Consider the following 21,255-nt stretch of genomic DNA (forward strand, 5'->3'; position numbering starts at 1 on the left):
ATCATGGGAGAGATGAATATTTTGACGATTATAATGAAGATGTCGAATGGGAAGGAGAAACTGATGAAGAGGTCGATGATGATGTGGGTGAAGTAGAGCCTTTGAACACATCTCGTGTGGTTTGGAATTGATGGCGCATAAGCAGGACCAAATGGCTATTGAAATCTGGGATGCATATTGATTTTTATAGCATTGTACTAGTTTAGTTACAGTAAATTTGTCATGTTAACTTAGCTTAATTTATGTGTTATAGTACTAAACTAATTCTAAGTCTTGTTGCATTCGGATTGTACTTGGATGTCGGTAGGAGTTAATGTTGGTTTTGGTTTTCTTGATGTTAATGGAAAAATGGGTTTAGGACATTTAATTCTAAGTTCAATTTCTGAATTAGGGTCTGTGTTTTTTGGTCATAGTGAATGTATTAGAATGATGTCATGTTGTTCATGGTGTTATTCGGCTTTTTTCAGTACTATTCTGTGTTCCTACTTTTGTACTTTACCTAAAAATTACTTCATACGACTGAACTCCCTCTTTTAAGCACTATTACACAATAAGTATGGGAGGCCAAAAATTCTACGTTGTGCTCATGGGGAAGAAGTGAGGCATCTACGATGACTGGCCAGCTTGTAGTGAGCAGGTTCCCAGGCGCTTTGCATACAAAATATGCTTCATAGGATGAGGCCTACAATGTTTGGGTGAATTTCACCAAACAAGTTAAGAAAACGACGCCGCCTTCTCTTCTCCCATTGGCAGATGATGTGACGGGATCCTCAACAGATTACACACGTCCGACTAGAGATTGGTTTGGACTCGGCCTTATTCTCGCTATGGTTTTTTGCTTGGGTGTGGTGGTAGCCACTATAATAATGGTAGTTTGATATCCTTGTGTGGTTGTAGGAGTTATTTTAGATGAATCTATACGTATGTCTTTCAACGGAGTATTGTGTACTCTTTTATTTATCGTTTGAAACTTTAATTAATTAGTGTTATATTGCATGGATGAATGTTTAATTTTTGAGTTTCTCTTCAATTAACATCGTATCATTTATTTATATATGAATTATACCTTATATTTACCTTATATTTGGTAAACGAAAATAGAAAAATTCAATTATGAAAGGGCCTTATCAAGGCTAACCAGGAAAAAAAATGGCCCTTCATTCTAGCAATTGAATTGTAAAATCTCAACTTTACTATACCACAATTCACTAATGAATTGGGGCATTTGGGTTGAAAAATTGGCCATTATTCATTTTTTATAAAATATATGCATTTGTGTAGGACCATTGGTATTTACCCAAAAAAACAGAGGGGTTATCTGGGTTGTGCAACAAAGAGAGAGAGAGAGAGAGAGAGAGGAAAGAGACAAAAGTTTGCAATATAGGGAATCAAAACCCTTTTGGAAAACTGTGGATCCAAAATAAGAGAATGCCATCTTAAAAATAGATTTCAAAAGGGAACAAAACTGAGTTTTCAAAAAGATTCCAAGTAAAAGGTAAACTGAACAAAGTGTACGTGTTCTTCTCCTAGAACTCATCTATACATGTAGAGAGAGAGAGAGACGACAAGAAGGAGAAAGAAGAGGAGAATAGGAGAAAGGCTAGGGATTATATCTCTTTGCTTGAATTGGGGTTTGATTTTGATAATTCTTGTGTTCTTGCACTTGATTCCATACCTTTGTCTTTAATTCCATGTTTTATGGATTATATCTCATGTTTTGGAGGTGAATTGATATGGTTTTAGTTGCTTTGATGTCCTGTGAATTCTAGAAAATCTGGACAGTATCCAGAGCTGCGTATTTCACCCAATTCATTATAGTTAAACAAGTTAATTGGTTATGGGTCCTTATGGGTCTTAAAGATTGTTGAGTTGGTAATGTTTTGGCGCAAGAATCATCGAAAAATATTAAGTGTACGATTTTTAATGATTTTTCGATCACAGACTGTGCTGCTGAATTTCAAATTTACTGCATCGACACATCTTGGTAAAACGGGCATAACTCTTAGCACATGTATCGGGTTTGCAAACCAGTTATTGATTTGAAAACTAGACTCTTATACCTTTTCAGAAAATGTAGGGGATGTACCTTAACATTTTGTAGGTAAACAGAGTTTTTGGTTCGAAGTTGGTTGATTTGCAGAAACTGCAGATTTATGTTTCTAATTGTGTGACTTCGGACGAGCATAACTTTGTCATCCGGAATCTATTTGGGACAAAATTTATATCAATATTGGTGTACTGGAAGTCTACTTTCTGACGGTGGTGGTTTCATGATCCAATTCTAAGCCTATAAAATGCTATAGTCATTTAAAGACAGGCTGGTTGTAGAATATCTTATTGTTTTGGAGGGTTTTGTTGTGTTTGAACTTCATGTGTGTTTTGGTATACTTCTAGGCCTCTGAGATAGCTATACTTGAATTCTTTGGGCATCGTTTAGTTTCTTATTAGCTTTATATTGTTGTGCTAATCGTTTGTTGAACTCATTACTAATACAATTAAGCGTGTGGCTAGATAACGAACTGAGTAATGGGGAGGTGCCGAAATTGTAGTTTGGCGTACTTCGGTCGACTCAAAGGTGAGTGTGTTTGATAAGTCATGTCTTCAATTTGATGTTAACATGTTGTTGGATGTGTATCATGCTATTGTTGGTTTAGCTATTGATATGGATGTTGATGTGTGTTGATTGTACCCGTATAAGGTTTGTGGAGTGAGTCACACCTTGTCGTGGGCCGTGCTGTTCTATTTACGATGAATGAGAACTTGGTATGCGGGACATAATACCTTGGGTACATGGAATAGGGCAGACGTGTCAATGCATGTGTTATGGATATAAATTGTGGATGTCCACTTGGTTGTATATGTTGAGTTTTGTTGGATATATTCTATATGTCACACACTCCTAGTTTTCCTTTGGATTGCCAGATTGCAAGGGTTCGTAGGATGGTCCACCATCGGTCGTCGTTTTGGGGTTGGCTCTGGTTAGCTTTGAGGTTGTTGGTTGAGTCGATGGTAGTGAGTTGTCTTGTACATATTATCGACTTGTTTTGTAACAAGGATGTCTTACACTTTAGTATGCCAAGTACGTAATGATATGGTGTATAACGTCGACTCTTTTGTTAATATTAATGTGAAGTTTTTCGTTGGTTTATTCTGAGTTATTTATTGTTGTTGAGTGGTTATTTGGTTGGTGATTTGGAATGCCACATGGCCGCATCGACTCTGGCCCACAATGGGTGCCATTTTGCGAGGCGGGGCGTGACATGCACGTATTTGCACCACATTCTAGGGAGATTGATGAGGGAGAATTCAAGCCTTTCATACATGCCACTGCTGATCTAGATTGGGATACAATGCCAAAGTTGTGTGAAGTGGATTTGTAAGTATCTCTTTCTGCTATTATGCACACATTATACATATACATGATTAATTTGAGCACAGTCCTTTCTGGTACAGATATAATTCGAACTTCCATTAACCTAATAAGCTTGCGGGATCTTGATCCTATCATCCAATTCTGCAAGTAATTGGTGCCATTTGACTTCCACGAAATGGTTAGCTAAAAATTCTTAAAACTACTATCACCATTCTGATCTTATTGTGCATTATCAATCAACCTCTCACCTCATTGCATATGTTTGCAGTACCTTCCCTACCATTTTTAAAATGAGCTAGTGTACTATGGCATTGAAGAGTTCTAGCTCACTTTTGGACAAGGACATGGCCTGTTAATTGAAAGACAGGGAAATTAGAAGAGTCGAATTGGGTTGAATTCCTAAACGCTCACTCACTAGATGTTGGCAAAATCATCGTGTTCATTTTCGACATGGATGGTGCCCACTAGCATGTTCTTATCTTTGGTTCTGAAAACGTGGAACAGATCTATCCATAGTACTAATGGTCTTATCAAAATATGTCAATATGTTTGGTATTGTAAAAAGTGCACAATAGTTTAGTGCATTAATTGTTGTAACTTCCTTGCAAACATGATGTTTTGTAAATGACTCACTCCTTATGAGGCCTACTATGGTTGTTCTAATTTAATAGACACTATTTGGTGGTGTTGATCCATAACTTCTCACCACTTAATCCGCGAAAATCCCTTAACACCATCTCTGCACTATGATTCGTTGCATTACTTGAGAAAATATCAAGCACACTCAACATGTTCTGTTTGACATGCTCCCAGAGAATAGGAATGGTGGATTATTAGATTGTTTTTATAGATCTATCAAATGCTTTCTACATAATGCTTTAAGTTTCACATGTTATTTCTCAGTTACTATAGGCAACGCATTCCTCTGTTTGTTAGTGACGAACCAACGTCTCACTAGTACTACTTTAAGCCTCCACACCTCTATTCCTCCTCTAGTTAAGTTTGGAGGTTCTATTACTTCCAGGCCCGGCCCTCAGATTTCTGAGGCCCTATTCGGCGTTTGAAAATGGGGCCTCTCATTTTTAAGTATATTAATAAGTTGTTCAAGATAACAGACAGACAACGGTTGTAGTTCGGTGGCGAAGTACTTGTACCGCCTTTTAGAATCTTCCTTTGAAACCTTTGGAAACCTTTTTTGTATAGATGTTCCAAAACTTTGGGAAAAAAACAGAAGCCGCCAGGAATCAAACTCACATTTCCGCGCTCCATACACGCACGCTTAACCGCTGTGCTACGTTAGCCTAGCTGTAAAAATATTTCAAATACCTAATATTTAATATATGCCCACTATTTTAGGGCCCAAAACGGGAGGCCCTAAGTGGTCGCCTGGTGGGCTTATGCCCAGGGCCAGCCCTGATTACTTTTTTATAAAGAGTAAGCCTAAACCCTAGAGAGGTACATCATTCATATTACCCTAAGCCTCCACACCTTTCTTCCTCCTCCAGTTACTTACGATGGGTGTTCATTGTGCAGATCAAGTTGAGGCGCTTCACCTAAGCTCAGATCCGAGCCGAAGATCCACTCGAGTCTACACTGGTTATTTCAACACACCGCTATAGTGACCATACCTGAGTATAGCATTTTGGGTACCATGTGAGGTGTCACCATTGCATTGGTAGAATGTGTTCAACTATATGACAAATGGGGTACATTATATCAATAACACATCACATTGTACCTAAAATGTAGTACTCAGACATGATCACCAAAGCGTAATTGCACCACAAAATATATGGGTTCTCTTTCTCTTTCATTGCTGGCAAAAACCAAAACACTGATGAAATTACTATGTATTATTTACTTGATTTGAAAAATGAGAATACCAAAAGTAGGATATATATATATATATATATATATATATATATTTATTTATTTATTTATATATGAAAATTTGTAATATTATGTGCAATAATCAGGGTCGTCCCTAAGTTTTTCGGCCCAAAATGAGCTTATAAAAAGGGGATCTACTTGTTTATAACAACTCATAGCGATGAAATTAATTAGAATGTTATTTTAATAATATTTCAATTATGACCCTGCAAATTTTAAAAATGAAAATTGCTCAAATTCTTGTTGATATCCAAATGAATTAATTTTTTACAAAAACGATTAAAAATAAGTATATACTTGAAATAAATTAAAATAACTCCAATTATTTATATGAAATTCTGAAATAGATTCCGCAAAATGTGGTGTACAAAATGAACTGTGCTACACACACAGCAATCTGTGCACAGATTGTGAACAGATTTCGTTGTGGGGCCCACTACAGGTTACACACAAATCATCCCGTTCATTAAATGTAAAACATTTTTTCAAGAGTTCCCGTAAAAAATAAGTTCAATCCAATACCCATAGGTGCTTCATCCAACTATCTAACTTTTCATTCAGATTTTCGGATAATGAAAAGTTATATGATTGGATCGAGCACCTATAGGTATTGGATTGAGATTATTTTTTACGAAAACTCTTGAAAAAATATTTTACATTTAATGAATGGCTTGGATGATTTGTGTTGGACCCGTGGTGGGCCCCACAATAAAATCTGTGCACAATCTGTGCACAGATTATGTGTGTGTAGACTTTCTGGTACAAAATTTAATTTACCTTCATTTTCCACAGGTGACGTCATTCAAGCACAAATCGTAGGCACTGGGCCCCCACCTACCGTGGGCCGGCGGAAGTAGACATTTGTGGAAGGTTCATGCACCCACCCACCGTGGGCCGGCGGAAGTAGACACTGGTGGAAGGTTCATGCACGTTCCCATCTCTCTGTCTCCTATTTTCCATTTCAAAAGAATTGATTGTTCAAGTGCGGTGGTGTGATTTCCGGCACCGACCCATCCCTCAGATTGCCAATTAATCTGCTTCACCATCATCATCGACTGATACAGGTCAGTATCAAACCCATCAATTCGTGTGATTTCGTTGCAATTTCATTTCATCTTGTTGAGATTGGTTCTTTTGGTTAATCGGATAATTGTGGGGAAAATGACGGCTAACCGCAGGGTTTTAAGCCTCGGGATTTTCTGGGTTTCTAGTAATTGCAGTACTTTACTCCCCTAGGATTTTTTTTTTCCCGTTTTTTAGTTTTGAGTTGAACCCAAATGAAGGAGTAATTTCTTCGACTCAACTACATGAGCAAAATCGATTCTTTGTGTTTCTTTGAGATTACTAGTGAATCAGTGGGTGAGAGGGAAATGAGATTGAGAGAGAGCGATACTGCTAATTAGAAAGGTAGAAGGGGGTACAAACTCAAAGTACCAATTGCCGATTGGCATAATGATTAATGACCATTAGGAACATAATCAATTCTGCTTCTAACATATTACCATGCGAAGTCACATAATTCGCGTGCAAGTGCATGAGCATAAAAGCGTCTTTAAAATACACCCCAAACTACTAAAATCCGCGAGAGCGAGAATTGAGAGCGCGAGGAGTAGTTGCAAGGAGCTCCTAAAGTGGTGCCGCTCCCACCTTGGGAGCCCGCTTTTGCGCTTCCAACTAAGGAGCTTGACAGGAGCCCGCTCCCATTGAGATGGGAGCTCCCTCCTTACAAAGATGGGAGCTTTTGTATGATCTTTATACAGAAAAACAGGGATTTATCATTTATCACTTTGGTTTATTAATTGGTCTTTGATGAACTCATATATCTAGCCCAAGTCATGATATCTTGAAAAGAAAATCGTACTATATTGTAACACTAGCCCATTTCTTACGTTTATGGTGGACATTGCCCATATTTTTAGTTCCTAAAATGATTGTATTTTAAAGTGAATACTCTATGGTACATTATTTTCATAATATATGCACACGCTCCTCTCATGCTCCAAACCTTGGGAGCTTCTATATTCTCTCGCTCCCGCCCCTGCTTCTGCTCCCGCTTCGTGCAATTAAGGCGAGGACTAAGAACGGGAGCGCATTACATTTTGAAGGATTATGTGACTAAGGGAGCAACCATGGAAATCGTGCATAAAATCATCAAACTTGAAACCAAGTAGATGATTTTATTTGACCCATATTAGTTATCTCCAACCTCAATTTCTCCTCACAACAACGTGAGAGATTTATTGTAATCCTGAAATGGCCTCATCTTGACCTAACCCTGAATCTACCTGGTTTGTAGGATTACCTATCATCCACCACCATCAACTGCCACCCCCGCCCTTCATCTACATGCCATGTCCAAGTCTATGGCTTGCAAGAAAATGGATCAGAATCCATCACCCTTCTCGGCTTTTCATAAATTCGGATTCGTCTCCAACCCGAAGTTTGAACCATTGCAACAGAAGTCTTTTGCGTAGTCTTAATGCCAACTTGAATGATTTGTAGAAAGTGATCTAGGATTTTCTTGTCTTTACATGCGATTTGGGAACTTTGATTTAGTGTCATCTGTGAACTGGTGAAGCCATATCTATATTTCATCATTTCATGGGCCATTTGCCTTGATGTAAAATTCTCTAATTTTATCATGTTTTCAGAGATCTGTCATCTATGTTTGAATGCTTTTGGTGGTGAACTTTGGTGTATTCCAGGGAAATTGCAGTATCATACTACCACTAGCTTCTTTGTTATATTTATGGTGATTGGTGACAAAGCTTGAAAGCTCAACTTGAATAAGGGTATTAGAAAATTTGGGTTGAAATGGGTTGAACAATTTGAAATCTGAAGTGCAATATGGGAAAGGTACCAGGGCTGGGCAAATAACTTTATGGGTCAGATCAATTAGTCTCGACTCTTTTGCACTGGCTTGTTGTACTCAAATACATGTTGTGTACAAATGAAACTTTTTAAAATTGCAAGTAAATGGTCTTAGGTAGAACTCAACTCCAAAAGCTAGCTATTGAAGTGAGCGTGCCCTCATGCGCAGTGTGCTCACTCGGCAGCACTTGCCACGTGCAAGCCAGAGACACGGACCCTACCCATCTCTGGTACCTAGCTCTGATAGTCTGATACCATGTTACACGATCTTGGGTAGAATTCAACCCCAAAAGCTAGCTATCGAATTCAGGGTGCCCTCATACTTACATACTTTATATTACTTTGGTACCCAGGCGATGTAAGATTTTGCTTCACAGAAATGTAGTTCTTGCTCTGACTCTGGGCAATCTCTAGTAATCATGGGCAAGGAAAGAGTAAATTTCTGAGCATTTTGAGTGCATGTTTTATTGGAGGACCATGCTCGTGGAATAGGAGAATCCTTGGGTTGATGATGAAGTAATGATCGTCCTGTCTGTGCATCATTTTTCTTTCATTACGAGTCATTGCATCTGTACTGGGACCTGAATGATTGCAACTTGTGGTCTTAACACCTACTTTTCATGTGACTTACTAAATTGCAAGTGTTACTTTGTTTAGTGCTGTGTTTTGATATGAAATCCAAACCAAGATGTTCTACCACTTGGGTTAACGAACCATGAATTTTTTGCTATCATTTTATTAGGAGCAAGTCCATAACTTTTGAGGTTTTTTTTTGACATGGACGTGTTTGGCAACGGAAGAGTGCACAAAGGGTTACATCTCCAAGAGGATTTTCTATAATGGAGCTAAAACCAACTTATGATGTTGAAGATACCTCTTCTACACAGAGAATTCAGCATGGCCTGTGGCCACGGGGTGAAATTGATCCAAAGAAATCAAAGTTCCCTTGTTGTTTAGTTTGGACTCCCCTTCCGGTCGTCTCATGGTTGGCTCCTTTCATTGGACATGTTGGCATATGCAGGGAGGATGGAGCTGTTTTAGATTTCTCTGGATCCAATTTTGTGAATGTTGATGATTTTGCATTTGGCGCCGTAGCCAGATACGTCCAACTTGACAGAGAGCAGGTACACTTCCGTGACTGTTCTCAAATTCCATCTAATGTGTTTTTAACTCTCTCTCTCTCTCTCTCTCCATATATTTGTGAATTTATAGACACCTCGTACGTGTACAGGAAAATCTTTCACAAGTTCACATTTTCTTATGTGTACTCCAATAATCAGAGGGATAAACGGCATGGGATCCTCTTTAACAAGAATAAGTATACAGATGAAGTATTAAACAGAAAAAAGCAGTTAAAAATTGACACAGTAACAAGCCAAATGTCTAGTTTCTGTTACATTTTTTCGTTGAATGCTTGGTTTGTGAACTTTTTGCTATTCTGATCCATTCTTCTCGAGAGTCATATGTTTCTAGCGTGGGATGGAGGCACAGAAACTTTCGAGGACAGAGGATCCCTTGTCAGAAGAAAGATTATAGTATTTGTCTGTTAGAACTCCACAAATTTGGTGCATTGACAACTTTGTTTTTGAATTGGGATGTCCAAACAGTGTTGCTTTCCTCCGAACCTTGTGGGACACACATGCAAACACCGTTACAGGCATGCAGAGTATGGGACTGCAATCACATGGGATGATGCGCTCCGTTCCGGTGAGCGCCACTTCCAGCATAAATCATATAACCTCTTCACCTGTAACTGCCACTCATTTGCTGCTGGTTGTCTGAACCGAGTCTGTTATGGTGGAACGTTGGGTTGGAACATGGTGAATGTTGCGGTTTTGGTACTATTCAAGGGACGGTGGGTCAGCCCCTTGTCAATCTTGAGATCTTTTTTGCCTTTTACATTGGTGTTGTGTTTGGGTATTTTCATGGTCGGGTGGCCGTTCTTGATCGGACTTATGTTTTTCGCTCTCCTCCTGGTTGGATGGTTTACGTTTGGTACTTATTGTTTAAAAAAACTGTTAGAATGCTAGAAGCCTTGGAAAAAAATGCAGATGTTCTTTTGTCATTGAAAAGAGTATGATAGAACGCGCAAAACTTTAACGGGTGGGGATGAATTCTCGTCCTTCGGTCTACCGCCTTGATTCTTCAAGCTACGTGGGAGAGCGGATGGACTTAAGCTTGGAGAGGGTTTTTTTGGGAAAGTTAAAAGTCGATGGTTTTGGGTTAAACGTTCAGCTTCAACAAAATGTTCACCATCACACATTTGCATGTCCGCGTGAATATGTGGTGATGGAGGATTGAAGCACCATGTAGCGGTGTTTCTGTTGTAACACTTTATACAGTGTAACACCTAGGTAGGTCCCCAACAGTTACAACTTACAGGGTAACACCCAGATGGGTCCCTCTCAAATTGGTTGAAGTTATAAGCTATTGTTAACCATTGTTAATTCTAAGTATTGTGAGTTTGAAGGGGTGAAGAAATAAAATGGGACTCTATGCACTAAAAAATGAAAAATTAAGGCTGCCTATGGATTATAAATTTACAGAGAGAAAAAAGCGTCAATTATTCAAACTAAATTTTCTCTACATGTTCTGTTCTTCAGCGGTGGAGGTAGCATAGGACCAGCGGAGGCACGGCCCCTATTGCAATTTCCAATAATTTCACTTTTTTTATAATTCAGGTGTCTGGGTCAGCTTTTGCGCATCTAGATTAATTCTGGATGACCAATTCCATCTTTCACTTGCGGACAGCGGAGGCACGGCCCCTATTGCAATTTCCAATAATTTCACTTTTTTTATAATTCAGGTGTCTGGGTCAGCTTTTGCGCATCTAGATTAATTCTGGATGACCAATTCCATCTTTCACTTGCGGAGGTCTCAATTAAAATCAGAGCAAAGCTCTGTATGGACTGGCCCTGAAAGATTTGATAGCATCCAGGAGGTTTCGAACCTGAGACCTTGGGAATGAGCAAACCACTAAGTCTTAAGCCTTGACTACTAAGCCAACCCCTTGGGGTTTAACAATTTCACTTTTACCCTTTACTTATAATGGTCATGATATTTGTATCCAAAAATTATACACATTTTCCTTTTATATCACTTACATCACTTAGTATCTTTGTCAAGTTTTCAAAATGATTCTTTTAATTTATTTGTTTTACATAAAGATCCGTTATCTATATGTGCATGGTAGTATATTTTACATTCTAACATCATTTTTTTAAAATATTATTGTTGTTTATTGTAAGTAAAAGATAGGAAATTGTAAATCTTGAGGCCATTAGAGAGTTTGTTTGGCCGTTAATTTAAATGGCCGTTAGTTGATGTGAGCACAGGTTAGTCTGAACATCCGGTTATCGAAAGAAAAAAAAATATTTCTAACATGTTTAATGATATGCCCCCACGAGTGAATTACTGGCTACGCTACTGCTGTTCATTCTATGTACATTCAAATTTACTAGAGTACTTTTCATATTTTTAGTGGGGACTCTCTCTCTCTCTCTCCAAAAAGCGCCAACCCTAACCCTACCCTTTCACCACAAGATCTGCAGGGGGCGCTGCCTCCTCCCCCCTCTCTCTACTTGTCGGTCACCTCTCCACCTCGCGATCTTGTCTGTTCAAAGCTCTTTGCTACCTCCATCGATCACAGTGATGGAGGATGTAACCCACCTCCCTCGGCTTCGATCCAAACCTCGGGGGGTCAAATCTGCTGAGATTAAGAAGTTTTAGGGTGGTTTAGCGCTTCCTCTGTGAATAAGTGGTTGGATTCGAGGTGGTGGCTCCGGGGACATCTCAGGTGACCGGAGGTTTCATTTTGTCGTTTTTATTTTAAATTTTTTCTTGTTTATCTCCTTTAGTGGAGTTCCCTATTCCCTATGTGGATTTTCTCTTACCCTCTATGGGTATTGTTTCATTGTACTTGGTGAGATCCTATCCAATCCATATGGATAACCCCAAAGTTGAGGATCGTTCTTCCCAACCGAGGGCTCTCGCTTTTTGGTCTTTGTAGCCATTTGGACATTTTATGACGAGAAAAAAATGACTTTTGAAAAAAAGGATAAATTTTAGAAATGGTCCCTCTAGTTTCAATCGAGTCTCAGCTTCGTCCCCTTAATAGCAATTGCAACGCTTTTAACCCCGAAGTTTTATTGACGCACCTATTATGTCCAATAGATAACGTTTGCTTCTCAAATTGACAAAAAATGACCAATTTAGGAGTTGAATTGAGACATATGGTTAAGGAGTTGAATTGAAAGACATGGGAAAAGGCCTTGAAATGCTAAAATTGCCATTCATTAGGCACTTTTTCATAAGTTTGGGAAGCAAATGTTATCTATTTGACTTAGTAGGAATATTAACCAAACTTCAAGGTTAAAAGCGTTGCATTTAATACTAGAAAGACGAAACTAAGACTCAATGGAAACTAGAGAGATTGTTTCTAAAATTTACTTCTGAAAAATTGGAAAACAGGCATGGGCGAGGCTATTTGCAACCCATTATTTATTCTATACAACCTGTAAAATTTTTCACAATTTAAGACAAAAATATCCTGATGTATAATGACTAAGTTATCCTTCATCTTCATCTTCATCTTCATCTTCTTCTTCCTCCTCAACTATCCTTCCCTCCCCTCTCCTCCACCAGCCAAAGCTCCGTCGTCACTGCTGTCGACATCGAAAACCCAAAGCTCTCTTCCATCTCCCAAACCCAGTTCTCCTTCATTTCCCAAACCCAGTTCTCCTTCATCTCCCAAACCCAGTTTTAAGAAGGGAAGCGTGTGTTGGAAACTTTAGGTGAATTTGTTGGGTTGTATAGAGTAAATTGCGTTAAAGGAAAGGGTGTGTTGTGGGTTGTATGGAGAAAATGGGATTGTATGAAAAAAATCAACGCGGCTTTGCCCACCGACGGGCACGCAGAGCCCATTTCGGGTCCCGCACGGATGATCCGAGCCGTTCAATTTTTTAAAAAAAGAGTCTAATAAGCCGTGAAAAATCAGTTCAATCAGATAAATCTAAGTGCTCGATCAGTGTTCTGACGGTATGTGGCATTAGCATTTTTGGGAAAAAATTGTGGGTTGCAAATATCCGGGTGTTCTGACGGTATGTTGCATTAGCATTTTCGGGAAAAAATTGTGGTTTGCAAATATCCAAGCCCAACATCCAAACATCAACCGATAACTGATCTTAGAGCATCTTCAATGGGGATGTAAAACCAAGTGTTATAGTTATAATAGCACCCAGATGTAAAAAAAATTGCTCCAATGGGGATGTAAAATAACAATTTCGGAGATGGAAAATAGCACAAATGGAAAGAGAGATGTATATTTGCATCCCCTTTTGGCTGCAACTATAAATTGACAGGTCATCACCAACTGATTGTACCGGAATTTTGGACAGTCGGAGGTTACTTGATTTCATCGGAAAGTCGTCGGCAATTGGAAGAACACGTCGGAATCTGGTAGAACACGCCGGAATCTGGAAATGACCGTCTCCTACCCCGATTCTTGACGATCCATGGACGGCGCATATGCATGCCGCCGGCTGTGCCCTTCCGGCTATGATTTCCCTTTGGTTCAGAGAAAAGGAGAGGAGGGCTGGGTTCTACGAACCAGAGAGAGAGGGACGGGGGGGGGGGGGCGTCTATGTTCAGAGAGAGAGAGAACAGATGAGAAAGATGAGAAAGAGTAAAGTTGGGTTGGGTTGGAATCCCAGCCAATCCGACCGTTGGTATATATATATTTTTTATTAGGATCCGATCGTTGGTGACCCAACGGATGTTTTGGTGATGAAAAAAATTTGCAACGGTCATTTTTTTTCCCTGCCCATAAATGTATGTTAATATGTTAATAGGATTTTAGACAACAAAAATTTTCTTCGTTCTCCACAAACTCCCTCCAAAAAAAATAGTGTATCAATTATGGCAAAAGGAAGTCGTAGTGCGAGAGGAAAATTGTTCAACTCCGATCACAATGAAGCAATTTGTAATGCTTACTTGTGTGTTAGTCAAGACCCAATTATCGGTACCAACCAACCACGATCTAAATTATGGGATCGAGTTGCAAAAAAATATACCGAATTCACAGGAGGCGATGTACGATCAGATGCTTCTATCAAGTCTCGATGGCAAGTCATCCAGCAGGCTTGCAACAAATATCGTGGACATTTAAGGCAAATTCAAAGGCAACTTTAAAGTGGAATGACAGAACAAAATGAGGTATTATTATTTTGTTTTCATAAGAATTTATTTTCATAACAAAATGAGGTATTATTTTGCTTCTATCAAGTTTTTGTTTTCATAAGAATTTGTTAATATTATTATTTTGATAATTAATTAAATAATTTTGTTATCATGTGTATAGATTGATCTAACGAAGAGACATTACAAAGACACTGAGAACAAATCTTTTGCCAATTTGGATTGTTGCTGGGCAATCTTAAAACACAGTATGAAGTGGGCAGATTTAACCCCACACCTGTCCGACCCAAGATATTCACAAATGGATATGAGTTCGGTCCCTCTATTTCCTAATTTCTCTCAAAATCCAAACTTAGAGTCTCCTGATTTCTCTCAAGTTCCAAACACAGCGACTACATTGGAATATAGCAATCCTACGAGTGGAGGTAGTGTTCAGTCTCCAAGAAAGAGGCGTCCTAGATGTAAAGCATCAAAGGCCAAAATTATTGAAGACCAAAAAAATAGAAAATGAGTAACATGAATGGATAAACTTGATGGAAAAATTCAACCAAACTACATCTGACAAGGAAGGTAGGAGAGCTGAAATGGAAGCAAGAAGAGTCGCGGCTTTGGAAAGGACTACGGCAAATGATGAGAGGAGGGTGACGCTTGAGGAGAGGAATGCAGCAATGAAGGAAAAAGAGATGGAAGATAGGATTATGCAAATGGACTTGGATTTGGTTCAAGACCCCCAAATGAAGGCTTATTACCAATATCGCAAGGGTGAAATCTTTGCTAAATGGACAGCTAGCTCAAGTTCGAACGGTTATTTTCCTGTTTTTCCCGATTATTGATTGTAATAATTTTTTATTGTCATATGTAATAGTCTTTAGCAATTATGTAATAATCTTGACTTTGATGTAATCGTTGGGTACTATTCGATAATAAAAATGCATTTTATTTAGCTACTGAAGTACAAGACTCGAAAATGAAATACAAGACACGGGAACCTCATTCTTCATCTCCATTACGGGCCCCTAGGTGTTCGATAAGATCATTGCGGAGCGAATGATGTACCTCATTTGATCAAATCATGCGGTTATTTTTAAAGAAATCGACCAATGCAAGTATGACATCTCTCGATACTTGAATTGGGTTGGAAGAAAGAAGTTCAGTAATTTCATCACTAGCATCGTGATCACGTTGGTCTTCAACTATCATGTTATGCAAAATGACACATGTTTTCATGATGTAGCCTAGATCCTCCTCATTCCAGAATCGCGTCGGTCCTCTCACAATTGCCCAGCGTGCTTGGAGTACGCCAAATACCCTTTCAACATCTTTGCGACATGCCTCCTACATCCTTGCAAAGTGTTGTTTGTTTCTTCCTTGTGGTTGAGAAATGGTTTGGACGAGAGTCGCCCATTTTAGATAGATACCATCAGCAAGGTAGTACCCCATGTCGTACTGACTCCCGTTAACAACAAAATGGGCTCAAAGGGCCGGCACTGAGATCATTAAAGAGATGAGATTGATCAAGCACGTTGATATCGTTGAATGACCCAGGCATGCCAAAGAAAGCATGCCAAATCCACAAATCATACGATGCAACTGCTTCAAGTATGATAGTGGGTTTTCTGATGTGGCCGCTGAAGAAGCCATGGTAAGCAGTTGGACATTTGTCCCACTGCCAATGCATACATTTCAAGCTACCTAGCATTCCAGGAAAACCACGTTGATTGCCCACATGTAGGAGCCTTGCAGTATCTGCTTCATTTGGTTTTCTCAGGTATTCTGCTTCAAAAATGGAGATAACGCCTCTACAGAAGCTTTGAAGAGAGTCAACTGCTGTACTTTCCCCAATCTTGAGATACTCATCAAGACTATTAGCAGGCGTCCCGTATGCCATCATCCTTAGAGCTGCTGTCATCTTTTGGATACCAGAAAGACTTGCAACTCCGGTCGCATCATTCCTTTGGACGAACGTCATGTCATGTTGTTGGAGTTTACCCAAGCTTTTGTGAAATAAGGGTCGATTCATTCGAAAACATTGCTGAAACAACTTTTCGTCATAGAGTGGATACTCACAAAAGTAATCAGCATTGAGTCGTTGGTCGGCAGCAACTCTGTCACGAGGGATCCAGGCTCGACCGCTTGTAGAACCAACATAACCTCCTTGTTGGCGTCTTCTTTGAAATTTTCAGTATTTCCTGACCATGATCAATTGCGCAATTGCAATCTCATCATCATCGGAGGAAGATCCGTCAAATTCTTTCAATAATATTCTTTGGGTTAAACTGCTCATGATGATTTTTTTTGGAAAGAGGAAACTATATATAGATTTGAGTGTGAGAATGAATAATGGGGAGGATAGTATATATAGATGGTAACTAAATGGTGTAGTTGAGAGTAAATGACTAAAGTAAATGGTATAGTTGAGAGTGGATGAGAGTAAATGATGTAGTTGAGAGTGGATATGAGTAAATGACTATAGTAAATGGTGTAGTTGAGAGTGGATGAGAGTAAATGACTGAAATAAATGGTGTAGTTGAGAGTGAGGAGTAAATGAATCAAGTAAATGATGTGGTTGAGAATTGATGGGAGTAAATGGTGTAATTGAAGTGAATGAGAAGTAAAAAAAAAAATTCGGAATAAATTTTTTTTTTAATTCCGAATTTTTTTTTTTAAGTCCTCGGTTACTAGATACCAAATTTATTTTTCAACGGAAGTAGTACTTGAATTAGGGTTAAGAAAGTTGAGGAAAATGAAGGAGAAGGGAAAATTAGTTAATTATCCATCCTTTTTTTACATCTCACTATTGAATAGGGATAAGTTCTATTTTACATCCAACTAACTTTTAACCACTTTTTACATCTAAAATAATTATCCATCCCCTTTTAAAATACATCCCCATTAGGGATGCTCTTATGGCCTGTTTGGATGGGATATTGTGAAGGGTTATTGTGATATACCCCATTTTAGTACCTGTGCCCCACCCCAACACCCCATTTGGCAAGTTCAAATGGAGGGGGTTTTGTCTTTGACCCTCTTCGACAGCACCAGCTAAGACCGGCTGAGAGGGTCTTAGCGATGGGTAAGGTTGGATCTGTTGTTGTGGAATCCCCCCTAATCCGCCTCCATTTTGGACGATTGTACCCCTCGTAATCCCCCTTTCCCACCCCGAGGTACAACCAAATATTTTAGGGCTAACCAACAAGAGCCCCAAAACTAAAAATTAATTATGACCATTTAAGATAAAATAATCAGAGAAATAGGATCTTTGTACCGGTTCAAACGGATTAAAAATTAGAGCACTTAATTTTTTTAATATATAAACTGTAGGTTGAAAAATTAAGTGTTCCAAATTTCAATTAGTTTGAATGGGTGGGAAGATTTTATTTTTCTAATCATTTAATTCTAAAGGGTCATAATTAAATTTTGACTCTAGGACTCTCGTTGATTAGCCCTAAGAAAGTCGTACAACCAAATATCTTAGGGCTAACCAACGAGAGTCCTAGAGTCAAAATTTAATTATGACCCTTTAGAATTAAATGATCAGAAAAATAAATCTTCCCACCCATTCAAACTGATTGAAATTTGGAACACTTAATTTTTCAACCTACAGTTTATATATTAAAAAATTAAGTGCTCTAATTTTCAATCCGTTTGAACCAGTACGAAGATCCTATGCCTCTGATCATTTTATCCTAAAGGGTCATAATTAATTTTTGGTTTTAGGGCTCTCATTGGTTAGCCCTAAGATATTTGGTTGTATGACTTTCTTAGAGCTAACTAACGAGAGTTGTAGAGTCAAAATTTAATTATGACCCTTTAGAATTAAATGATCAAAAAAATAAATCTTCCCATCCATTCAAATGGATTGAAATTTGGAACACTTAATTTTTTTTGCTTAGCTTTCCCCCAAATCAAGCTTTGCACTTTTTTTCTTATTTCTGTCCATTGCAACTCAAAAAAAAAACACGTATTTATTCTAATTATAATGAAACTAACAAATTTTGTCATAAAACACTGCATAAGGGCAAATAAGTCATTTAACAGCTTTTTACATCAATCCCCCTTCCCTATACCCCCAATTAATCCTCCATCCAAACTAAATACTATTTTATCTCCCATTTTTAATACCTCATCCAAATCAAGTACTATTTAATACACCTCCATAAACATCACACCAATGTGGGTCATCCCTTATTAAACAACTAGCGAATGCCCGTGCCTGAAGGCACAGCTCGAACATTCAGCACACGCAAATTAAAACTGAACAACAAATTTAACCAATTAAGATGCATAGAACAAACTCAAATGCATAAATCTTGATCGGATCAAAAAACATCATCCAAAACACCGATGAAAATAAAAAATAATATACTTTAATGAAGATGCGTGCCTTAGGGAGACATCTAAAAGGAGAACATGAAACATATCAAGACTAAAAATCTTCAAGCATATTGTTCCTTTTGAGCTTCGAGGCTTCTCGATCACAATCCTAAAACCTCGAGGAGACATCTAAAAGGAGAACATGAAACATATCAAGACTAAAAATCTTCAAGCATATTGTTCCTTTTGAGCTTCGAGGCTTCTCGATCACAATCCTAAAAAAGAATGATATGTCAACAGACAACCAGTTAGTACGCCAAGTTATTTGTTTAAGGGATAATATATGATAACAGAGGAAAATTAAATTATAATACTTTACAACTCGTTGTACCTAGTATGATAAAGCAAACTACAGTAAAACTTCAGGGTAAACAATATTGGTAATGGAATCTGTTTTTTCTTTGGGGAGAAGGACAGTTATACGGTCAAAAGACTTGTACCTTGATAATGCCACATATAGTTGCCCATGACTAAATACAGGTGTGCGCAAATCGACTCCAACGAATTTGACAGATTGTCCTTGTGATTTGTTAATAGTCATAGCATATGCCAAGCGAACTGGAAATTGACGCCTTGTCATAAGGAAAGGAAAATCTGAAGATGACGGCGATAAAGATATTCTTGGTATGAAGGCCAATTTGCCAAATTGTTCGTCTATTAAAATCTTGACTTCAATAATACTGGAGCCGCACCTGACGACCATCATTCTTGTACCATTACAAAGTCCATCTTTTGGGGCAATATTTCTTAACAATATTATAGGGCAATCCACTTTCAACTCGAGCTTAAAAGGCTACCCCAGTAGGATCTAATGAGTTAAGATACTCGTTGGGATACCGGTTAGTGATGCTTCTATCCGTTCCGTCATCCTCAGACATTTTATTTGCAGCTAGATAAGTGTATCTATTTCCTAGAAAAATATTTAGTGCAGTACCATTTATAGCATTCACATCATCATTCCGAGCAGAGAGAATCATGTGTTCAATTAAAAATATTGGGGTTGATGTATTTGTCACATCCAGTTGAGGATAAACTCTCGACACTAATTCATGTAGATTTTGACATCTACCTATTGTCGATGGAAGGTGTACCACTTCTTGAGGGTTTGTTCCAACCAAAAAAAATATTGAAGCATAAATCAATAATCAAACAAAAGTGCGAAGAATTACTGATTCATTAAAAAAATAATCAACGTCAAGAATGATGAAAATTATTATGCAATATTACCTCCATTAAGAAATTTGCGAAAGTAGCATTTTCAGGATCTGTCGTATTCAATCGCATGTTCAAATTCAATGTCAAGATACATATATCATCCCATAGATCAGAGCGCCTAAGTGATGCGTTAACAATTTCCTCACGAACTCCTTTAGGTACAACTGGTAAAATTTGACGAAAATCCCCCTCCCCCCCCCCCCCCCCCCCCCCCCCAAGCACTTCGGTGATACCCCCAAATGGTTTAGGATTGTCACGGATATCACATAATGTGCGGTCAACTGCTTCAACACAATATTTATGTTGCATAGGAATTTCATCCCATATTATCAATTTTGTTTCTCTAAATAACTTTGCTTGTAGAGATTGCTTGGTAAAACCGCAGACAGAATTTTCTAACACATCTTATGGGATGGCAAATGTTGAATGTGCAGTGCGACCTCCTTCCATTAACAGAGAAGCAATTCCGGATGAAGCAACAGTAACCACTATATGCCCGAGACTACGACATTTTTTGTGCAATGGTGTTATACAAAAACGTCTTTCCTATGCCGGCACCCCCATTCAAAAAGAAAGTAGTTCCTTTATTTCCAAAGGCAGAGCAAATAATGGCATCATAAGCATTGTGTTGATCAATGTTAAGGTGGCCGATATTAGTCTCTGTATTTGCCTCTTGGGCTTGGATCTGAAGTTGTCGATGTTCCAAAATCAATCTGTCACCAACAATTGTGCTCCAATTTTCGGTAGGTTGCAGCATAGGTGGGAAGTCATGTAAATTCTTACCTATTTCTTCAAGCATCTGATTGAGAAGATACAAACCATAATCTTCAATATGAGTCTCGGTTGGATTAGGAATGGCAAATAACGTGCGAATTTTGTGCTCGAGGTCATCGCATATATTTATAAAAAATCGCTTCCATAATTCCAACGGTTGCAGTGGCGAGCATTGTGTAAGATTAACACAAAACATTCTCCTCAACTGATACCCAGTCTTCATTATTGTAGCCTCTTGAAGACATTGAACCCATTCATCGTCATCTTCCAAAAGCCCTCTAGCAACACATGCCGACTTAAAAGTATCATAAACAACATTGTCTACTGTGCGCAAGTCTTTATAAGATTTTGGTCATTTGACAATAGTCAATAGCAAACGTAGATAAAATTTCTCACCACAATTAGGGCTGGCAAAGTACATTCTCCCAATTGCGAATCCAAACTTTCTTGGTGTCCACACATTGTTTGTCCGATCCCAAACAAAATACTGTGGAAATTCTTGATAAGTATAGGGTGTAGAATTAGGGTTGGCAGCGTACCATGCAAAAAACCCAGTTAGAGTT

At 38.5% G+C, this 21,255-nt stretch overlaps 2 protein-coding genes across 4 annotated transcripts; one reads left to right on the plus strand and one right to left on the minus strand.

Annotated features, from left to right (window-relative positions):
* Positions 1-6,051: 6,051 nt before the first annotated feature.
* On the plus strand, positions 6,052-10,199 carry LOC131306715 (protein REVERSION-TO-ETHYLENE SENSITIVITY1). Of its 3 annotated transcripts, none has more exons than XM_058333126.1 (3): positions 6,052-6,327; positions 8,877-9,258; positions 9,608-9,884. In XM_058333126.1, the coding sequence occupies exons 2-3, from the start codon at positions 8,974-8,976 to the stop codon at positions 9,668-9,670; spliced, it is 348 nt and encodes a 115-aa protein (XP_058189109.1). In that variant the 5' UTR covers positions 6,052-6,327; positions 8,877-8,973; the 3' UTR covers positions 9,671-9,884. The 3 variants fall into 3 exon arrangements, with proteins under 3 accessions (XP_058189109.1, XP_058189108.1, XP_058189107.1); XM_058333125.1 differs by having other exon boundaries at positions 6,065-6,327; positions 8,935-9,258; positions 9,742-10,199; XM_058333124.1 differs by having other exon boundaries at positions 6,067-6,327; positions 9,742-10,199.
* A 5,586-nt stretch (positions 10,200-15,785) lies between these two features.
* On the minus strand, positions 15,786-16,298 carry LOC131306957 (uncharacterized). The gene has a single exon (XM_058333388.1). The coding sequence runs from the start codon at positions 16,296-16,298 to the stop codon at positions 15,786-15,788; it is 513 nt and encodes a 170-aa protein (XP_058189371.1).
* Positions 16,299-21,255: the final 4,957 nt, after the last annotated feature.

The sequence above is a fragment of the Rhododendron vialii genome, chromosome 11a, assembly GCF_030253575.1.
Source record: "Rhododendron vialii isolate Sample 1 chromosome 11a, ASM3025357v1".
NCBI classification, from domain to species: domain Eukaryota; kingdom Viridiplantae; phylum Streptophyta; class Magnoliopsida; order Ericales; family Ericaceae; genus Rhododendron; species Rhododendron vialii.

What these genes read in the sequence shown, in the direction of transcription:
- LOC131306715 (XM_058333125.1), top strand. Translation starts at nt 8,974, where the DNA reads ATGGAGCTAAAACCAACTTATGATGTTGAAGATACCTCTTCTACACAG. An exon ending in TCCAACTTGACAGAGAGCAG is followed by an intron (nt 9,259 to 9,741) that starts GTACACTTCCGT and finishes ATGTCCAAACAG; the next exon opens with TGTTGCTTTCCTCCGAACCT.
- LOC131306957 (XM_058333388.1), bottom strand. Translation starts at nt 16,298, where the DNA reads ATGACGTTCGTCCAAAGGAATGATGCGACCGGAGTTGCAAGTCTTTCT.